At 46.4% G+C, this 18,359-nt stretch overlaps 1 protein-coding gene across 8 annotated transcripts in view; it reads left to right on the top strand.

Annotated features, from left to right (window-relative positions):
- The window catches only part of DMD (dystrophin), a 3,148,630-nt gene extending 3,130,663 nt beyond the window's left edge, over positions 1–17,967 (top strand). For 4 of the 8 annotated variants that reach the window (XM_029603105.1, XM_029603099.1, XM_029603104.1 and 1 more), the window contains 2 exons: positions 7,148–7,179; positions 14,898–17,967. In XM_029603105.1, coding sequence (XP_029458965.1) covers positions 7,148–7,179; positions 14,898–14,909 — 44 coding nt within the window. In that variant the 3' untranslated portion in view covers positions 14,910–17,967. The remainder of the gene's footprint in view (positions 1–7,147; positions 7,180–14,897) is intronic. The other 4 variants (XM_029603098.1, XM_029603097.1, XM_029603101.1 and 1 more) reach the window with 1 other exon arrangement.
- Positions 17,968–18,359: the final 392 nt, after the last annotated feature.

The following is an 18,359-nucleotide window of genomic DNA, read 5'->3' as shown; positions in this document are numbered from 1 at the left end:
GAAAGTCAGGGTTGAAATCCTGTTTTTTTCCCATTGACACTGGCTGAGAACCAGAGAGGTTAGGGTTCAAATCTCACATTGATGTGGGCTGAGAGCTAGGGAACTGAGTGTTAAAATTCTACTTCTCCTGTTGATATTCCTTGCGACTGTGGGTGAGTCACTTCACTTCTTTGTTACCTCGGCCACAAACTTAGGACCTGATTTATTAAGCATTTTCCCCCATAGACACAGAACGGGAGAAGAGGCTTAGTAAATCTGGCCCCTTATATTGTAAGTCCTCTGGGGATAAGGGAATACCTACAATGCCTGAATGTAACTCGTCTTGAGCCAGTAATTCTAAAATTCCAATCCAGTCTCATTTCCTTGCTGGATGCTGAGTTTTTTATCCCTCCAAGGGAGCGAGCAGGGTCGACTTGGACAAGTCTGTAGGACTCTAGACACTTGAATTTCAGAGTCTACCAATATGAATGTGAACACATGCGGAGTGAGTGCAGGTGCCTGTTAAATCCAACCTGTTTGCAGCACTCCAGGATACTACTAAAGCACTACAACTATATTACACATAAGATACAAACGGATGTTTTACTAATAATAATCCCTTACCATAGCTTTGCTGTGTTCAGTGTTTCTCACTCAGGGTCTGGGCCGGGGAATTTTGGCTCTGAGATAAATGGTCCCCTGGTGTCTGTGGTTTATGGGTAGGTGATAGAATGGAGATGAGGGAGGGCAGGCTCTGCTGACAGAGGAAGGAGATTGTGGAGGTGAGAGAGAGAACACAAAAAGGAGGTGGTGACTGGAAAGAGTTCTTAGGTTATGGGCGTGAGAGCTGAGAAAGAGGCCAGGTTGATTTATTTAGAAAAAAAAAAACCATGCAGCCTGCCTCTCTACAGTACCAGGCGGGTTACAAAACCTCAGTCATAAAAAGTGTAACATAAATCAATACAAACAAGAGAAAAGCAAAGTAAACAATCTCTAAACCATTCTATCACTATCACTTAAGAGCAGTACAAGATCAAGTTAATGCCTCAAACACCTGTACAAACAGGATTTCATCAGCTTTCCATGGTCAGATTTTAAAGCATCAGGCAAAGCCTTCCATATACAGGGACCAGCAGCCTCTGGATTCCATCAGATGAATCTTGTCTTTCAGAAGGGGCCTCTAGTAGATTTTAATGATCCGACTGGCTGACAATTTTTCTGAAAGCATGAAGACAATGAGAAGCGAGCACGTGCAAGGCATTAAAGCCCAGCATCGCAAGCTTGGGTTTAATTCCCCAACAATTTTAGTAGTCAATGTGATTTGAATGAAGGCGGTCTCCTTGGCCTTTGCAGTGCTCCATTTCCTGTCCACTACTTAGGAAAGATTTTGGGAAGTTTGCAATACCAATGGAAAGGGATCTGAGTGGCTGGGTTAAGGTAGAGAGAGGAAGAAGGGATGGAATAGGAGGCGAGGGTATTTACTATTGCATGGCCTGGGAGAGAGGAGAACCTGAAAAAGGAAACATCTGTAGAGAAGCAAGCAGAGGCATGGATTTGAGAATGTTTTCCAACATATATTTGTAGAAGGGGAGGGTGTGGATGTATGGGGAGTACTGTTCGGATGTGGAGGAGGTTGTATGTTTGGGACTAAGGGGTGTGTGGGATATGGGGCTGTTATTTAGAGGGTTGGATGTGTGTGGGGAGTGTGTGTCTTTGGGTGTAAGGGGTTTGTGAAGGGGTTGCATTATGTTTGGGGAATGCGGATTTTAGGGGGATATGGTTGTTGTGAGGGTGTATATTTGTATGGATGGATTTTTGGGTAGGAGATTTGTGGAGGGAGTATAGTTGAGGGTTCTGTGGGGACAGATAAAATGTATGGAAGGGATATTTGTATAGATGGTTTGTAAGGTGTGCGTTTTTTAGGGCTGTTTGTGTAGCTGGGAACTTGTGGAGGTTTAGAAGGGTGGTTGGGGTGGGTGGGGGTGTGTGTGTAACTGAGAAGCTGCATCACTTATTTTCCCTGTCTTTGTGGTGGTAGGAAGGACAGGTTTATGACCATTTCATGTTGAAGGGATGCATTTGTGAGTGGGGAGGTGTAAGACTGTGAAACACCATGCCAATACACTAAGGGTGCCAAAGGAATTTACAATTTTCAAAAAAAGATCTGAAAACATGGCCTTTCATGCAAGAGCTTGAGAGTGACTCAATTATGTAATTAAAGGAGAAAGAGAATTAGTCAGAAAATTATTATTATTGTATTTTATTGATTTGATTTATTTTATATTTCTGTTTTTAATATGTGCTGATAAAAAGTTGTGGTGCTTAACTGTTTGATCTAAACCACCATGATTGAAAAAAAAAAAACCCAACAGCATATAAATGAAATGAAATAAATAAATGTGTTGGGGTGAGTGGTTGTTTCTCTGTTGGGAGGAGGGATGGAGTGTGTGTGAGGCGAGCGGTTGTTTCTCTGTTGGGAGGAGGGATGGAGTGTGTGTGAGGCGAGTGGTTGTTTCTCTGTTGGAAGGAGGGATGGAGTGTGTGTGAGGCGAGTGGTTGTTTCTCTGTTGGGAGGAGGGATGGAGTGTGTGTGAGGCGAGCGCTTGTTTCTCTGTTGAGAGGAGGGATGGAGTGTGTGGGGTGGGTGGTTGGTTGTATGTTAGGGTGTTGGTGAGGGGATGGAGGTGGGTGGATGTCTGTGTGTGTGGCTCTGGAACTGCGGGAGAGATGGGTTTGAAGGTGCCTTCTGGTGCCATCCATCACCAGCTGCTTTTGGTTCTTCTATGCCACTGTTAGTCTGTGGCAAAGTGCTGGAAGGGAGGAGGGGTGGTGTTTGGAATGAGGCACTGGTTAGCATTTTCACCTTTTGAACAGTTTCCCACAGAAAGCAAGATTTGGGGGGGTTTTGGTTGGTTTTTTCCTTTGGAAACTCTGTTCTCTGGTTTGTTTATTTTCTTATCTTGTTCAAAATATTCCCATTTTATTCCTGCATGCCACATTGGTTGAGTTTCTGTCCCTTTTTTTTTTGGAGATTCATTGTGCCTGTGAATGGATGGACAGACTTCAATCCCTTTTACCTAATTCTTTCTGTTGGTTGGAAAATATAAAAAGTCCTCCGGTATCAAAACAGTATCCAGCCCCTTCTGTATTCAGCTTTCTTCCCCAGCTGGTATGTGGGTTTCAAACCAGTTCTAAACATGGAAAGCAGTCGCAGGTGCCGGGAGCTGGGAGGAGTCGGTGCAGCTGTGGTTCCTTTTGATTTAGCAGTCAGGCTCCGATTATAGGATCCATCCATGCACACCCCTTCAGCTCATGCATTGCCTTGGTGCAGAAGAGCATCCACTACCAGAATGGAGCCCTGCAGCGGTGCAAGCTACCTCTCTCCAGAGGCAGTGCTGCATGCACGGGAAAGGGTTGAAATCCTCCCACTCAAACTTCAAACCTGCATCTACCAGGAGCTGGTGAAGGGTGTGGGGTTAAATAATGACCTGAGAAACAGAAACTTACCTTTTGGCTACTGTGTGCAGTCCAGAGGTGCTGAATGAGTTTGGCTGGGGGCAGAGACCGGGCAGTCCTTGCTGTCACCTTCCTCTTTTCAGTGCACAAACCACAACTCTGTTTTATAGGAAGCCTCAGGAGGTATGCAGCACAATTTATGCCTTATGCAGAAAATATTTATGCTTTTGGCAGAATCACTGCCTATTAGTAAAATACCTGCTGCCGCAAATCTCCTGCTAACAGCAGTGGCTGACAGCTGGAAATGTGTTAGAATATTTACCCTGCTGGCTTGGCCAGGGGAACCCAGGAACAAGCTAAAGCTAGCCAGGCTGCCGCATTATCGTCAGACAGCTCAGCTGGCTTCCAAAACCCACGGTCATTCCCCCCCCCCCCCCCCCCCCCCACAAACCCCAGGAAGCAAAGCAGCAAAGAACAAATGCAAGGCCATGAAATGCAAGAGGAAACTGCAGCCCCTGGCAGATTGGTACAAAACACGCTGTAGGTGAAAGGTGATCAGTGCTGCTTGCCAGGCACACACACGTCGTAGACTGGAAAAATGCACGGCACGTTTGTGCTGAAGCGGGTACACCAGTGGCATTCAAGCAGTAAATTAATTTTTGCTCTCTGGTCTGGGCTCCGGTTTCATTAAGTTTAGCTTTAATTGCTTCAGGGGGGGAAGGTGTAAAGCACTGAAGTGCACGACTGGAGAAAGACCAGAAACAAAGTTCAGCGCTCCTGAACCCCGGCTCTGGGTATGTGCAGGTGTAATTGGGTAATATTGATAAAACGCTTCCTCTTGACTGTTACCTCTTCAGAACCTGTCCTTGTATGCGCCGGGGATCACATCCCGGAGGGAAAAGAATTACGTTTTAACCAGCATTTGGGCCCTGCTCTATTAAAGGCGCTCCGTTGTGTTCTGCCCCTGCCCCATTTTCTCTCGCCTTCCTTCCATTTTGGGTAGCTGAGTGTGTGGGGGGGGGGGAGAGGAAGCCACCTAGCAAGGGCCGTCCTGCTCTCCTCCGTGTCGCAGTGCCCACCTACAGACCTCCGTTTCCAGTGGGCAGGAGACCTGAGCCTGTCCACAGCACTGTACTCCCAACATACCAAGCGGCGAAGGTAAAAGTCAGAGAGTTGGCACTCACAGCATTCTGCTTGAAAGTACTATGGTAGTCAGTTTATACATTTAAATTATACGCTGAAGCACAATCATATTTTATAAAACCTAATTGTAATGTCCTCCTTCTTCTTGTCGGTTGGTTCTAAGGTTTTGCACAGATGGTAGTAACATGGTTATAGTGAATGTTGGTGCATTTCCAGCCAGCACATCCTAGGCGTTTAGGACGTGTGGGAGCTGGGTGAGGACCCCCCTGGGTGCTGGGATGTGAAGTCTTTCCGTTCCTACAGTAGGGAATTCCGCACAGGTCCCGGGACTCTGCTGTACGCAGCAAATCGACAGCTGCTGCAACTCTCTCACACAACTGTTATGCTAGCTCCAGACAGACGTGAAGGCCGGAGGTCTGCCATTCCCCCGTAAACCGTTACTTCTGTCATTTGTTTAACCCTGCTCGACAAAGAGACAGCATTTCACACTAAACCAGTGCGCACATGTAGAGAGCCAGAGGATGCAGATCCTCGAAGGCATCCAAGGAGAGGACAGAAGCCTTTCACTGTAAAAGATATAATGTCCGTGGCAATCCGTAGGAACACCTGGTTGCAAATTTTACGGCTTGTTCGAACCTGGTGAGACTGAGAGGTGCACCAGAAGAGCCTTCCTTACAAATCAGTAGCCCTGGGAAATGCATGATCTCCCCTTAATCGAAACACAATGAAAATGTAGATTTCTGTTCTATCCAAAATAAACCTTCAGGAGGCCAGACTATATGTAACTGTACTGTTGTGGTTCTGGCCTCAGTCCATGGCTGTTTCTTCACTTTCCTTTCTGTTATGGGCTCCTTCCAGCACGGACGGAGCCCAGGCTCTTAGAGCCAGGGTCTACAAATGCACCCTGTTTCCTTCCTGCAGCCTTTCTAGTTAAACTTAGCTTACAGTCATTGTATTAGCTTTTAAGGCAAAACTGGTTATATGGTACCAGAAGTGTATAAATCTGCCCCACAAAGAACCTATGAGGGAGACGGTGATGGCGCTCAGTAAAGGTGGGAGAGTTCAGCAGCAGGCTTTGCAGCCTGCTGGCTCTGAGTCCCTGCAGGTCCCGCGGAGGGGATTATTATAGAGCCTGGAAGATCCAGGAGCTTGGCCACTGTTTGCCAGTAAATGCCTGCAGTCACGAGTCTGGAGGGCACAGGGTCAGAAAGGTTGGGTCCTATCCAACGAGGTGAGGGGAGGTCATGGACTAGGGCAGTCATATTTGGTCTGTCTCTTCTCCAGGGATCCCCTTTGCAGCCCTTCTGTGTCATGATGTGTTTAGTAAAGCCCTGAGTCACACAGCCCTAACGTGGATGGAGAGGTTATGCAGAGGATAACAGGAGAGTGTGGCTGCCTGCTGCTGCTGTTCGGTGGGTGGTAAACGTAGGGGGGTGGCTGGATTAGGTCATACCATAAAATCAGCTCACATTTTAAAACTTTGAGGGAAAGTTGGGGAATGACACGAGCTTTTACTAAAATAGATTGGAGAAAGAAACCTATGCCAGAAAGCAGAATATAAATCAAATATTAATAAAAAAAAAATGTTTTCTGGGGAGGATTTCCCAAAGGAGGCAGCTGAAAAGTGCACAGCTCATCTTCTCTTGCGAGGGGTCCGCTGGAGCACTCTGGGACATTTAGATGAACGCACAAACCTGACCGCACTTTTTCTAGCATGCAAAGGCTGGGTCCTTTTGTCAGACATGGTATTTAGGAGGTAGTGAAGTCCATGAGTTATCCCAACGATCACAACTGCAACTATAAAACAGGTTTACAAAACTATATAAAACAAATTTTGAATGACCTGAATGCTGCAGCCCTGGCACCAGCTTCCCACTCAGCTGCAAGGCAGGATGATTGTGCGTGGTGGGATTAGGGTGCCGGTGAGCCTGTTCTCTGTGACAGTGGATGGGCGCAGTCAGGGCTCTTCTCAGCTTGTGCTGCTCTTTCTAACTCTGACATCTCCATCGTGCTGTGCATTTGGGGGGGAGGGGAGGGAGCCTCAGCCTACAAATCTGCCTTGGGCCAGTAGAATCTCTGCACTTTGCCAATCTGTCAGCCAGACGGACGTAGTTATTTTGCCATTTGGGAATTTGCATCTCAACCCAAAGGTTCTTAACTACTTAGAACATTTTGAAAAAGCCACCTCAAGTGGCTCTTGGGTTTTGTAGCTGGTATGGTGAAAACGAAGCAGGCTGTACTGTGCTAACAGCTGTGGTGCAGTGTGGCATTGGTGGAAACAGTCCGTGGGCTACATTTGATTTTGACCTTCTTGTTGACTGTTTTTTTAATTACATAATGTAACAATAACTGCATTTGTCACCGCCCTGATTATTGCCTGATTTGCCAGTGGCTCTACATTGATCTAATGTGTGAGGTAAAGGGATGAAAAGAAATCTTTTGCTCATCTGCCTTCGACCCAGCAAGGAGCGCCGCTGACTGTTTTTTTTTTTTTTCTGTGTGTATTCATGCGTGGTTCTGTCTCTCTCTCTGCTCTGACACCTCTCCTTCTCCCTGTCTGTCACTGAAGGAAGAACCGTCCCCGGGAAGCCAATGAGAGAGGTTAGTGAGAGTGCCCCCTCCCCCCACCCCAGCTTCTGCCTGTGCCATCCCCACTATCTGTGTGTCTGGCCTCCGTGTGCTTCACACTGTGTTTCATGCTGAGCACAGGTCCTGCCTCTCAACCCTCACTGGCAAAACGTGCTGGGGAGGAGAGAGGGGAAAAGGACTGGAACTGCAACTCAAACATCTCCGAATGTTCTTATGATCGCAGCTATGTGAAGTAAAGGCAGATAAGAGAAAGGCGAGGGGGAAGGCCGTTTCAGACTGTCAGCATCGGGAAAAGACTGCAGCTTACCTATTACCTGTGGACTTTGCACCAGTTTTCAAAGAGAAAGCGTGTGTGGGGGGGGGGGAGTGCCTGCGAGTGGGTGAGAGTGAAAATGCACGTGGATGAAAGTGCCTGCATGCATGCAAGTGAAAGTGTGTTCTTTCTCTTTGAAACTTGTTGTGGGTAAAAACCAGACCTGGACTTCTGGGCCTTCCTGCACAGGTACTCCTTCCATGGAAAGTGACACACCTAGATTTGAAAATGTGATCTAAGCACGTTGTAGTCCTCCTCTGAAAGAGGCTCACAGGACGCCCGAGGTTTAGTTGGTGAAAATCGCCCTTTACCCATGGAAATGGCTTTCAGTGTTCTCCTCTCCACGTGGACGAGGAAAGAGGGGATAGTGAAGGCAGTAGGGAAAGCAGAGAGGGTGACAGCCGCACGGGACGATAGCGACGTGGATAAAGTTTCTGGCCTGAGAGGAAAGGGCGGATCTTGCTATGTCATTCCTTTTGTGTTCTTAGCCATATTGGAGCTTGTTTTCATACACTGGAGGGGGGAGCATACTTCAGAGACAGTAGGATGGGGCTTTAAATGAAGGAGGAGGATTGCGAGGTATGGGAGTGTAGAAAGTATTGTGTGACCTGTGGAAGCTCACAAGTGCCCAGCATCTGCTACTAACCTCCACGGCCTCCACAGCTGCTTTTGCAGAAGCAATTGTGGACCGTGGTTGCACGTGATGCCGTTTCCCATGCCAGCACCACGAGTGGATGTGAGAGTGCATGGGGAAGCTGGCTCTCTCGCAGGCATAATGGGTAGAGACATGCAGATCTTTCTGTTCTTATTAAACTTACTGTTTACCCTCAGGGTATTAATGATGCACGGGCCTGAAGCCTTTTCAAAGGGACAGAAAGCTGCAGGGGGGCTAAACTTGAGAACAAGATGAGGAAATGTTTTGGCTGCATGGAGGTGGTGAAGGCGAGAATGATAAGTGAATCCCAGAATGTAGGATAAACCCAGGCTCCCTTCCAGCTAAAGGATGGACATGAAGAAAAGGGGTAACCTGTGTTTAACTGGGGTAATCTGCATGGAGCCGGCAGTTCCTACCCTAAAAAAACTTAATAAACCAACACTGGTGGCCCAGACTGGATGGAGCTGTGGGGCTTTTTCTGCCATCATTTTACTATGCCACTATGTTTATTTGACCAAACAAAAGTACAAATGTTGGCAAAGTGTGCCACCCCCCAAATGCGATGAGCTTAACAGAATTTCACTGGACAGAAAGAGTGAAAAGGAGATTTCCAAAGAAAAGCCTGGTTTTAGGAGTTAACTGAAGTAAAAAAAAATGAAAATAGGTGTTTGTTAGGTAAGCAGTGGGAAAACACTACTTCCCCTAGCTCTCTCTCACCCCTCCTTTGCCTAGCCTGGAAGGGCTGCTGTGTTTGTGTGCCTTTTTCATGCTCACAACGCCTCACCTGCACAGATGTATGTACGTGATCCAACCACAAAAAGTATCCAACAATGTATCTGCACCATGAAAACACCGATTTTTGGTGCCTCCAAGGAAGCCCTTTATAAGCTGGAAAATAAATACCTAAATGTATTGTAACCCCTGGGCTAGCGTCCCTTCTCAGGACCCCAAAGACCACACCTCCGTTAAAGATTTAAGTTGTCAAAGTCTTCTTCTGGTTTTAATCCTATCTCCTGTCCAAGATTCCCTGCTGCAGGGGGAGAGTTTTCTTCTAGCCCCCCCTGTGGGTTGTTCAAGTCTTAGTCGAGCATTTAATGAGGTAAACAGCAGTAATAATCACGCTGGAAGCTGATGTGATTTCCAACTCTGATTTTTACTAATTTAAAATGAGAAATGTAATGAACAAGTTCCTTACAACTCTTGATATTTACAATGTCATTTTTACAGCTTCAGATCTCCAATACATTTCTGACTTTACACTTCTAGTCATTTTATTCGGTGGTTAAAGCTAATTCCAGTTACTTGTTTTATTCCTAACACTGGGGTGGTGGTGTTAGTGTGACAGTCCCATTTCTCATACCTTTACTGTAGTTGTTCAATATTCTCCTTCCTGTAGCCTCATGCTTCTTGCTTCCCTGTTGCTCCCATTGAGATGGTTGCGGATACCACCTAATGGGGTGGGGTGTCACCGGTTGTCTTCTAACTTCTTCCTCTCCTTCTCCCTGGGAACGGATGGTATTTTGTTCCTTCACAAGGACGCTGATGATCTTTTGGTTCTTGCTCTGGGAGAAACATGATGTCTGCAAGATGGGTACAGAAACTGAATCCCACAGTTCCAGGGATGAATGATCGTTAGTTAATAGCCATGCCCTGGAACTGGCACAGAGTTAGCGTGTCCATCGCTTTACTGACCTTTAACCCCCAAGTCTGAGGTGTCCCATTCTCTAAACAGCAGATCCGTCGCCGAGAAATGGAAAGGGAAGGAAACGGCAGGGCCCCTGAGCCCCAGCAATACCGGATCCAGAGCCCCCAGCCGAGACTCCGCCGGCAGAGCTTCCAAGCCTAACTCCCCCAGCATGGCCGGAATAAGCAGATTCAATTCCTCTTTCTTAAAGAGACGTACCACCTTCAGATCATTGCCTCCCATAGCCTGAGACCCTTGGCTCCTGTCCTGCTGTGGATCTGCGTCTCCAACACCACCACCCCCCCCCCCCCCCCCCCCGGGGGCTTGGGCTGTTGATCTGGGTCGTCCTGGGACGTGGAGTCCAAATCCGTCCCAGCTAGCACAGACCGCAAAAGCCTCTTGCCCTTATGGCACTCTGACCCCCCTCCAGACCCAGCATTCTTTCTCAATTTTTCTTGCGGAGGCTGCAAAGGGATTTTATCCTGCTTCTTCTCTGCCTTTTTTGCTTTAAAGGCCTTGTGCAGCAGGAGCACGAACTCCGACGAAAAGGAGGAATCAGAAGAGGAACCATCAGCCCCCCTCAGGGCGATCCTCTGTGGCAGAAGAATCCGGGCCCGCTGGCACATCCCCCCCCCCCCCCGGGGATAATTTGTTGCAGACAGAGATAGGGTGGGGAAACCCCCTCCCCCATTGCGGCCCGCGTATCCGCCCGAAAACTGCCCAAAATGGCCTCTGTTCCCGCGCTCAGCTGGAGCCGTGCAGTCTGCCGATAGCCTCGAGGCAGACTGCACGGCTCCCTCTAGGCAGACAATCAGCGCACAGGCCCTCTCTGGCCAAACATGTGTGTGGGCGGCACGCTGACCCATGAAGCATGGCTGCCGCGGCAAAAAATTTAAGAAAGGAGAGGCGAAAAGTGGTGAAAAAAACTGAGAACGACAGCGCAGAGGAGCGCAGAAAACAAGAAAAGCACCGGAGAGTCAGTGCAGGAAAACAAAGCTTTTTTTGTTTTTGGTTTGGTTTTTTTTACGTAAAAACTTGCCTGTCCCTGGTTCTGGCGAAGTTCCTGCTCTCGCTGGGGTGAGTGAGCTGGGTTCCCTGGTATCACCACAGAGCTGCCAACCAAATGTACAGGGTCCTCAACCCTTTCAAGCAGCCCTCTCACCACACCAGGGGTGATGGTCCCCTCAAGATCAAGCAACCCCCTGGGACACTGAAGGATTCTCTCTCATGGAACTCCTACTAAAGTTTTGTGGTTTTTTTCCTGTAGAAAATTAAAGGTACATCACCCCTTAACTAACTAAAAAACAAAATAAAACAAAAAACTGTCAGTTTTTTGTTGTTTTTTTTTTTTTACAATCTAATCACTAGAAGAGACTGTGGATTTTGCACCTCCGCCATCTGCTGGAGACAGAGAAAGACTGAGGGACTGTGGGTGACACCTTGGTATATATGGCAGGGTTGTTTGTAAAAAAAACTTCTCTGTCTCCATCTGCTGGAGGGGAAGCAAAACCCAGGTATCTGGACTGATCTGGGTACGTACAGGGAACTAATATTTTTTTTTTTAAACAGAGACAAAAGAGGGCCAAATTCAACATTTTGCAACCCTTTTCAGAGTCAAGTGAGATAAGTAAGCCAGGAGTGCACCTTTCATTAGCTAAATGAAAAATGTGAAACCATCTCATATGATGCATTGACAAGTAGCCCTTGATAATCTATCTCATTTGGATGGATCCACAGCGACGTCAACCCCTCCAAACAAAAGTGTGAAATTTTGGTTAACATCTTAATATCTGAGTAGGCCGTCCACCATACCAGTGTATCCCAACTCTCTTCTGGAGGCACACCTACCCAGTCAAGTTTTCAGAATATCCATGATTAATATGCATGAGAGAGATTTGCATACATTGGAGACCCAAGGTATGCAAATCTGTCTCATACATATTCATCATGGCACTCCTGAAAACCTGACTGGATAAGTGTGCCTCCAGGCGAGGACTGGGAAACAAGGCCCTACACACTGTTTGTCCTCTTTTTCTAAATCACCAAGATTGTTGTATCCTTCAGGATTTTGCTCGAAACACCATCCATATCCAGGTAGTTACATAAATCGTAAGAATGAAGGGAAAAATTTGGGAAGAATTTTTTGAATTGTTCCACATTCATTGGGGCCCAGACATTCCTTCATTCGGGAAAGACAATCCCTGCTTTCTAAATCTCCACAAGTGAGAGACAACAAACAGCAAGAGTAAGTCTGGAACTGAATGAGTTACAGTGGATAACGGATTCTCAGAGACAGAATTATAGCAAGGAAGAAAAGGACATGAACAATAAATTAATCTCTGAGGGATCAGAAATTAATATCTTTGATGCCAGCACTAGCTGAATTTGGAATCATCATCTTTTCAACCTTGCTTAGACGTACAGGACCTGCTTTATTGCCTTGCTCAAAATCTCAATTCAGTAAATAGAAGGGAATGCTAAATTTGTGATATTTCAATGCATGTTGTTCATTCCTTGCCCAGCACAAAGTCCTAAGATTTCCTGTGAACAGTCCTTCTCATTCCTGTGTTTGAGATCATGAATCTTTTTCAATCAGAATCTTCTGCTTGGTCAATCTATAGATAGAATACCATTATAATATGTAAATGATGACAGATAAAGGCCAAAATGGTCTATCCAGTTTGCCCAGTAGAGCTTCATCAATGTAGGTATATGCACACACAAAGTCCCCTTTACAGTCCAACACCAACTCTCTCCTCCTGCCAAGTCTTGTCAGTTCTTTTTCCACCACTGGCCCCAGCATGCCCACAATCTACCAAAATGATGGCCTCCACCTCTTATACTATGAGGTAGATTTTAAAAACATACGTGCGTGCGTACTTTTGTTCGCACACCAGGCGCGAACAACAGTACGCTGGATTTTATAAGATACGCGCGTATCTTATAAAATCCAGGGTCGGCACACGCAAGGGGGTGCACATTTGTGCAACTTGCGCGCGCCAAGCCCTGGGCGCGCTGCCCGTTCCCTCCGAGGCCGCTCCGAAATCGGAGCGGCCTCGGAGGGAACTTTCTGTCTACCCCCCCCCCCCCCCCGGCCCTATCTAGACACCCCCCCCCCCCCCTACCTTTATCGGAGAAGTTACTACTGCCTCCGGGCAGTAGTAACTTACACGCGCCGGTGCGGCAGGCCCCGACACAGGCCATGCCCCAGATCCCTAACCATGCCCCCTGGCCACACCCCCGACCGCCCCTTTTTGCAAGCCCCAGGACTTATGTGTGTCCCGGGGCTTGCGCGTGCCGCCGAGCCTATGCAAAATAGGCTCGGTGCGCGCAGGGGGGGTTTGGGGTAGGTTTTCGGGGGGTACACGCGTATCCCTTTGAAAATCTACCCCTATATGTCTCATTCTAGACATGGCCGTCTTTAGCTTTGCTTCTCACAAAATACCCAATGCAATCATACCACTGCTGTTTAGGGTTGTAATTGAGCTTCTGTACAAGTTACCTCCGTGCATTTCTGGAAGCATAAAGCAATCCCATCACTGCTATTATGGGCTGAACTGCCACTCCGCGCAGGTTACAAAGTGTCCATGACCAATCCTCTGTCTCCATCGGTGTTTATCCCACTGTAACAGTTTTTGGCTCTGCCACCTCTTCCAGAAGGGTACGCCAGGCATTCGCCACCCTATGCTGAAAAGCACTCTTCCTGATGATGTTTCTGAGTCTATCCCCTTAGAGCTTCATATCACTAGGACCAAATGGTATTCAGGCCAGAGTTCTGAAAGTCCTCAAATATAAATTTGCAGATCTATTACTGGTAATCTGTAGCCTATCATTAAAAACAGCCATAGTACCCAAAGACTGGAGGGGGACCAGTGTAAATGCCAATTTTTAAATAGAGATGATCTGGGAAACTAGAGTGCAGTAAGCCTGTTGTTGGTGCCAGGCACAATGGTAGAAACTAATGTTAAAAATAAAACTGCAGGCCGACTGGATAGACATGGCCTAGTGGGGCAGAGCCAATATGGACTTAGCAAAGGGAAATGTTGCCTCACCAATCTACTTGATTTTTTTGAAGGTATATGAATAAAGAAATAGTGTATCTTCTTTTTCAGAAAGCATTAGTAATGGTTAAAAGACAGGAAACAGAGGGTAGGAAAAATGGTCAGTTTTCAAGCTAGAGAAAGTTCATTCCTGGAGCGCCCCAGGCATCAGCATTCAGGCTGTTTACCGTATCCATAAATGATCTGGAAAACAAAAGTAAATTGGGGGACTGGGCGATTGGCTATCTGAACCGCAGCTGAAATTTAATGTGGACAAGCGCAAAGTGATGCACGTGGGGGGAAAGTAACCCACAGTGTAGTTAGACGATGTTAGGTTCCATATTAGGAGTCACCACCCAGGAAAAAAAGACGTTACCATTATTGGGGACAATACGTTGAAATCCTCAGCTGTATGGTGGATTAAAAAAAAATACAGAATGATTTGGAAAGGAAAAGAGAATAAAACTGAGAATATCCTAATGCTTTTGTACAGATTCCTGCTGTGATTGCAGCTGGATGCAGATCTGGTCACCCCATGTCCAAAGCCAAAAGCAGAAATAGATAAAGGGGTGGAACATTGAGAAGAAAGGGTCAAACGAGTGAAGGCCTTTTAGTTGGGAGAGGGAAATGCTAGAGGTTTATAAAATCATAAAGAGTGTGGACTGGGTAAGTAATGGACGGCTTCTGTAGCCGAATTTAAATCCCTAGTTCTAGGTCCTTGGAATGAAGCTGGAATGCCCGGCTGCCCCTCCCTCTACGAATGAGTCTCTTCATCTGAAAGGCGACTGCCAAGAGCTGTGTGATGCGTTGCACTCCCTGGGATGCTGCTCCATGTCTTGCACACTGCATGTCCTTTGTGTGTCAGCATCGTGCTTGCCATGCATCCCATCGTCACGCTCATTATGAGGGGGGGGAGGGGCGCAATTGCTCCCAATCCAAGTGTGTGTTATTCCGGCACGAGTCCAACCCCCCCTTAGATGTCTGCCTCCCTGACTTGCTTGGGTCGGCTCATTCTGTCCCCTTGCCTTTGTCTTTCAGGACACAATGTAGGAAGCCTTTTCCACATGGCAGACGACTTGGGCCGAGCAATGGAAACCTTGGTTACGGTGATGACGGACGACTGATGATGATGAGGCAGTGGGATAACAAAACGTTTTACAGCTTCAGACATCCTGCGAGCTTTTTATAATATTCATACAATAGGAGGATTAAACTGCAAGAGTTTACAAGAAAAAAATTCTATTTTTGTGAAGGCTAATGGTACTATACTGTAGATTTCAGTACTTTCCTAGCTCTGTTGTTGTTTTATTAACAATGGCGAGTTTTACACATCTATGCAATTGTACAAAAAAATAGAGAAACCAACATGTAAAATCTTGATAGGTCGATAACTTGCCATTTCTTTATATGGAACGCATTTTGGGGTTGTTTAAAAACAGAATTTATAAAAGTTATAAAGAGAGATTGTAAACTAAAATGTGCTTTATATAAAAAAAAAATACTTGTTTATAAAAACCCTTTAAAAATGGCAAAAAAAATTTTTACACCTGTTGAGATAGTGCATTTGTTTAGCAACATTTCAGCTCTGTGACTGTATAAGAACAATATCCATGTTCGCTGTTGTTTTCCTGGTGTAGCAAAGAAATGTGACTTCTGTAACACCACCAAAATAATTTCACTGTTAGGGCTGACTGCAGGTTAGCAGAAGAAAAGGCAGAGCCAGAAGCTGCACCTCTGTGCTCCTGCCATATCTTCAGCGCACACTGAGTGCCGCTCCGGCGCCAGGTTGTGGGACTGTGGAGCTGACACCTTGCCCCTTGCAGGAAATCTGCTGCGGCTGTAAGCTTGCCGGTTTCCTGCAGCCGGCCCCAGGTTCCCGCTCAGCACTTTAGCACATGGCACTCTGTGCACGTGTGTGTGTATGTGTGTGTGTGTGTACTACCGCTCCCTGGGATTCCGTGACAAAGCCAACTGTGCCAAGGAGTGGCAATGGCCAACTGTGGATACTTGTGCAAAATCCATCACGGTGCGGGGCACGACCCTGGATTGCTGCCAGTTTTAAAGAGCTGCCACTGCCTGTGCACGTATACACACACATACTCACACACACACACACACTGATCCTGGGGATTTCTGGCTTACAGAAATTGATGGGCAGGTGCAGTAGGACCTCGCTAATAACTGCTTTGGATTTTGCCAGACTTCTACCTGTTCACTCAAAATCCATACAGCTGGTATCTTCCAGCTCATCAGGAACTGAGGGAAGTGTATGTGTGTAGATATATAAAATAGATATTTATTTTTCTAGAGTCACAATGCTTTCCCAGCCCCATCCAGGTACAATGACAGAACTCGTTCTCATGATAACATTTGTTAAGACTTTGCTAAGAATAGACAGGCAAAATCAGGGCGTAGCTTGGAATGTTTCTAAATAATTTAACATCCTCATCGTTGCCCCGGCCAGATGACGCGTGAGACCAGCTTAAAACTCCAAGAAGCACTGCAGGTCTTCTGCGCCTGAACAGGCTTTCTTTGAGGGTGGCACAAACCAGGCGTGGGAGTTTGACTAGGCCTCTCAGTGTGGGATCGGTGTCCTCCAGTGACCAAGGATCTGACCACAGGAAGCTGAACTCTGCCGCAAAGTCCGAGGTCATTCACACAGCATTACTTAAGAATTCTGAAATAATAGGAAGTCCCAACCTAGAGGTGAATGTTGCTATTATAAACCAAAAATGTGTGTGTGTGTGTGTGTGTTTTGGATTTTTAACTATAATGTATGGGGATTTGAGGTGTTTTTAATTTTTTTTAATCATTCTGCAAGAGGATTTGGAGCACTGTGGGGAGAAAGAGTTGGAATGTAAAGTTACTGTGGAGGGCACTGCCTATGAATTAGTCTGCTACAGCAACACGCCAGGAGGTGCTACTCCCATTATCCTCAAGAGTTTCGATACAAAATTAGAGAAAGTCTGTTTTGAATACGGCTCCCCTTCTGTTTTGGGTTCTAATGCTGGTTTAACCAGCAAGGCAGCTCTCCGCTCATTGTCCAGCAACTTGGCTGCAATGGCTGGGTGCCTGCTTGGAGGAGAGATTGTAAACTGTTCGGGTAACGTATCAACGCTGCTCCACATGCTTTTCTGCTCACGAGGGAAGGCACCCAATGTTTTTTCACCTTGAGATGAGTAATACTGCACAGTAAACCGCAGACAGAGTCAGCAGCAAGGGGGCAGAGGGGGGAACGTACAAATCCCCATCCGCAGATAATTTGATGTTGGGATTGGTGAAATCACTTAACTTGCACTTGGTAAGCAAGAGTGGGAGAAGTGAACCGTTTCCTCTTCTATAAAAGCAGAATTCATCCCAGGAGAGTTTCTATTTTCTGATTGTTTCAACATTTTGATCTGTTCGTTGCCATGGGCTTTTCATGCTATTTCTACCTCACTTTGGTTTTGTGGTGTTTCTGGGCACTTGTATGACCAATGTGACATCATCCGCCACATCCAACGTGTGTGTGTGCAAAGGTCTCTTTGTGTTAGCCTTTCTCTCTCCTCCCTTCCTCCCGGTTTCTCTAGGAGCCACCTCTACCGTTGCCCACTTTTAATAGATCTAAGGCCATTTCGGCCATCAAAGGCAGAGAGCTGGCGTGCTTTAGAGCACAGCTTTCAATGGGAAATCAGCCCATAAGACAGCAGGGGCCATCTGCAGGGCACCTCATGCCTGCCTGTCCTAGGACCGGACCCAACGTTAGCAAAGATCGATTTCTCAAAGCATCCCCCCCCCCCCCCGGGCCCTTCTCTCCCAGGGAAATGGAGGTGGAGGCTCTGCGGGGAGAGATTTCCCTTTCTCAGAGTGTCCCCCTCCCCTTCTTGCTCACAGCCTTCCAAAACGGTCATAAGGAGGGGGAGGAGAGAGGTTTTATTTCTCCTTCATTTGTGCTTCAGACCTGTTTCTGAAGGAAACCCCCAACAAATGAGAGCAGAAGTTGGATGGATTTGCACGGTTTGTTTGTCATCGGCTTCATTTGATCTTCTAGACATTAGCGTTTGGAGTGTCTGTCAAAAATATATTTTAAAAAAAAAAAAGGCGAGTGGGAGCTTTCTTGTTGCTTTGAGCATAATTTGGAACTTCCTTTCTAAGCACAAAGTATTAGACTATGAAATGTACTCGGTGTAAGTGAATGCCCGCACCTCCTATGGCATGCATGCCATTCTTATTCTATATTGGTTTGTATCATGGATTAACACCAACACTGTAACAGTTACTAATTATTATTTTTTTTTTTATAAATCTCAGTTTTATTTCCACATTTTCACAACATATCAAATTTCACCAAATATATGCCTTACTATTGTATTATATAATGCTTTACTGTGTATATCAATAAAGCACGCAGTTACATTACTTGTTAAAAAAAAAAAAGACTTCCTAGAATTTTTTTGTTGAGCTGCAAGCTTTTTTTAACGCTTCTTCCTTGTAAACTTTGTGGCTTGGTGATCGGCTTGA

The sequence above is a fragment of the Rhinatrema bivittatum genome, chromosome 5, assembly GCF_901001135.1.
Source record: "Rhinatrema bivittatum chromosome 5, aRhiBiv1.1, whole genome shotgun sequence".
Classification (NCBI taxonomy): Eukaryota; Metazoa; Chordata; class Amphibia; order Gymnophiona; family Rhinatrematidae; genus Rhinatrema; species Rhinatrema bivittatum.
Note: the sequence above shows the minus strand (reverse complement) of the source record. Positions and strands in the feature narration are given on the sequence as shown.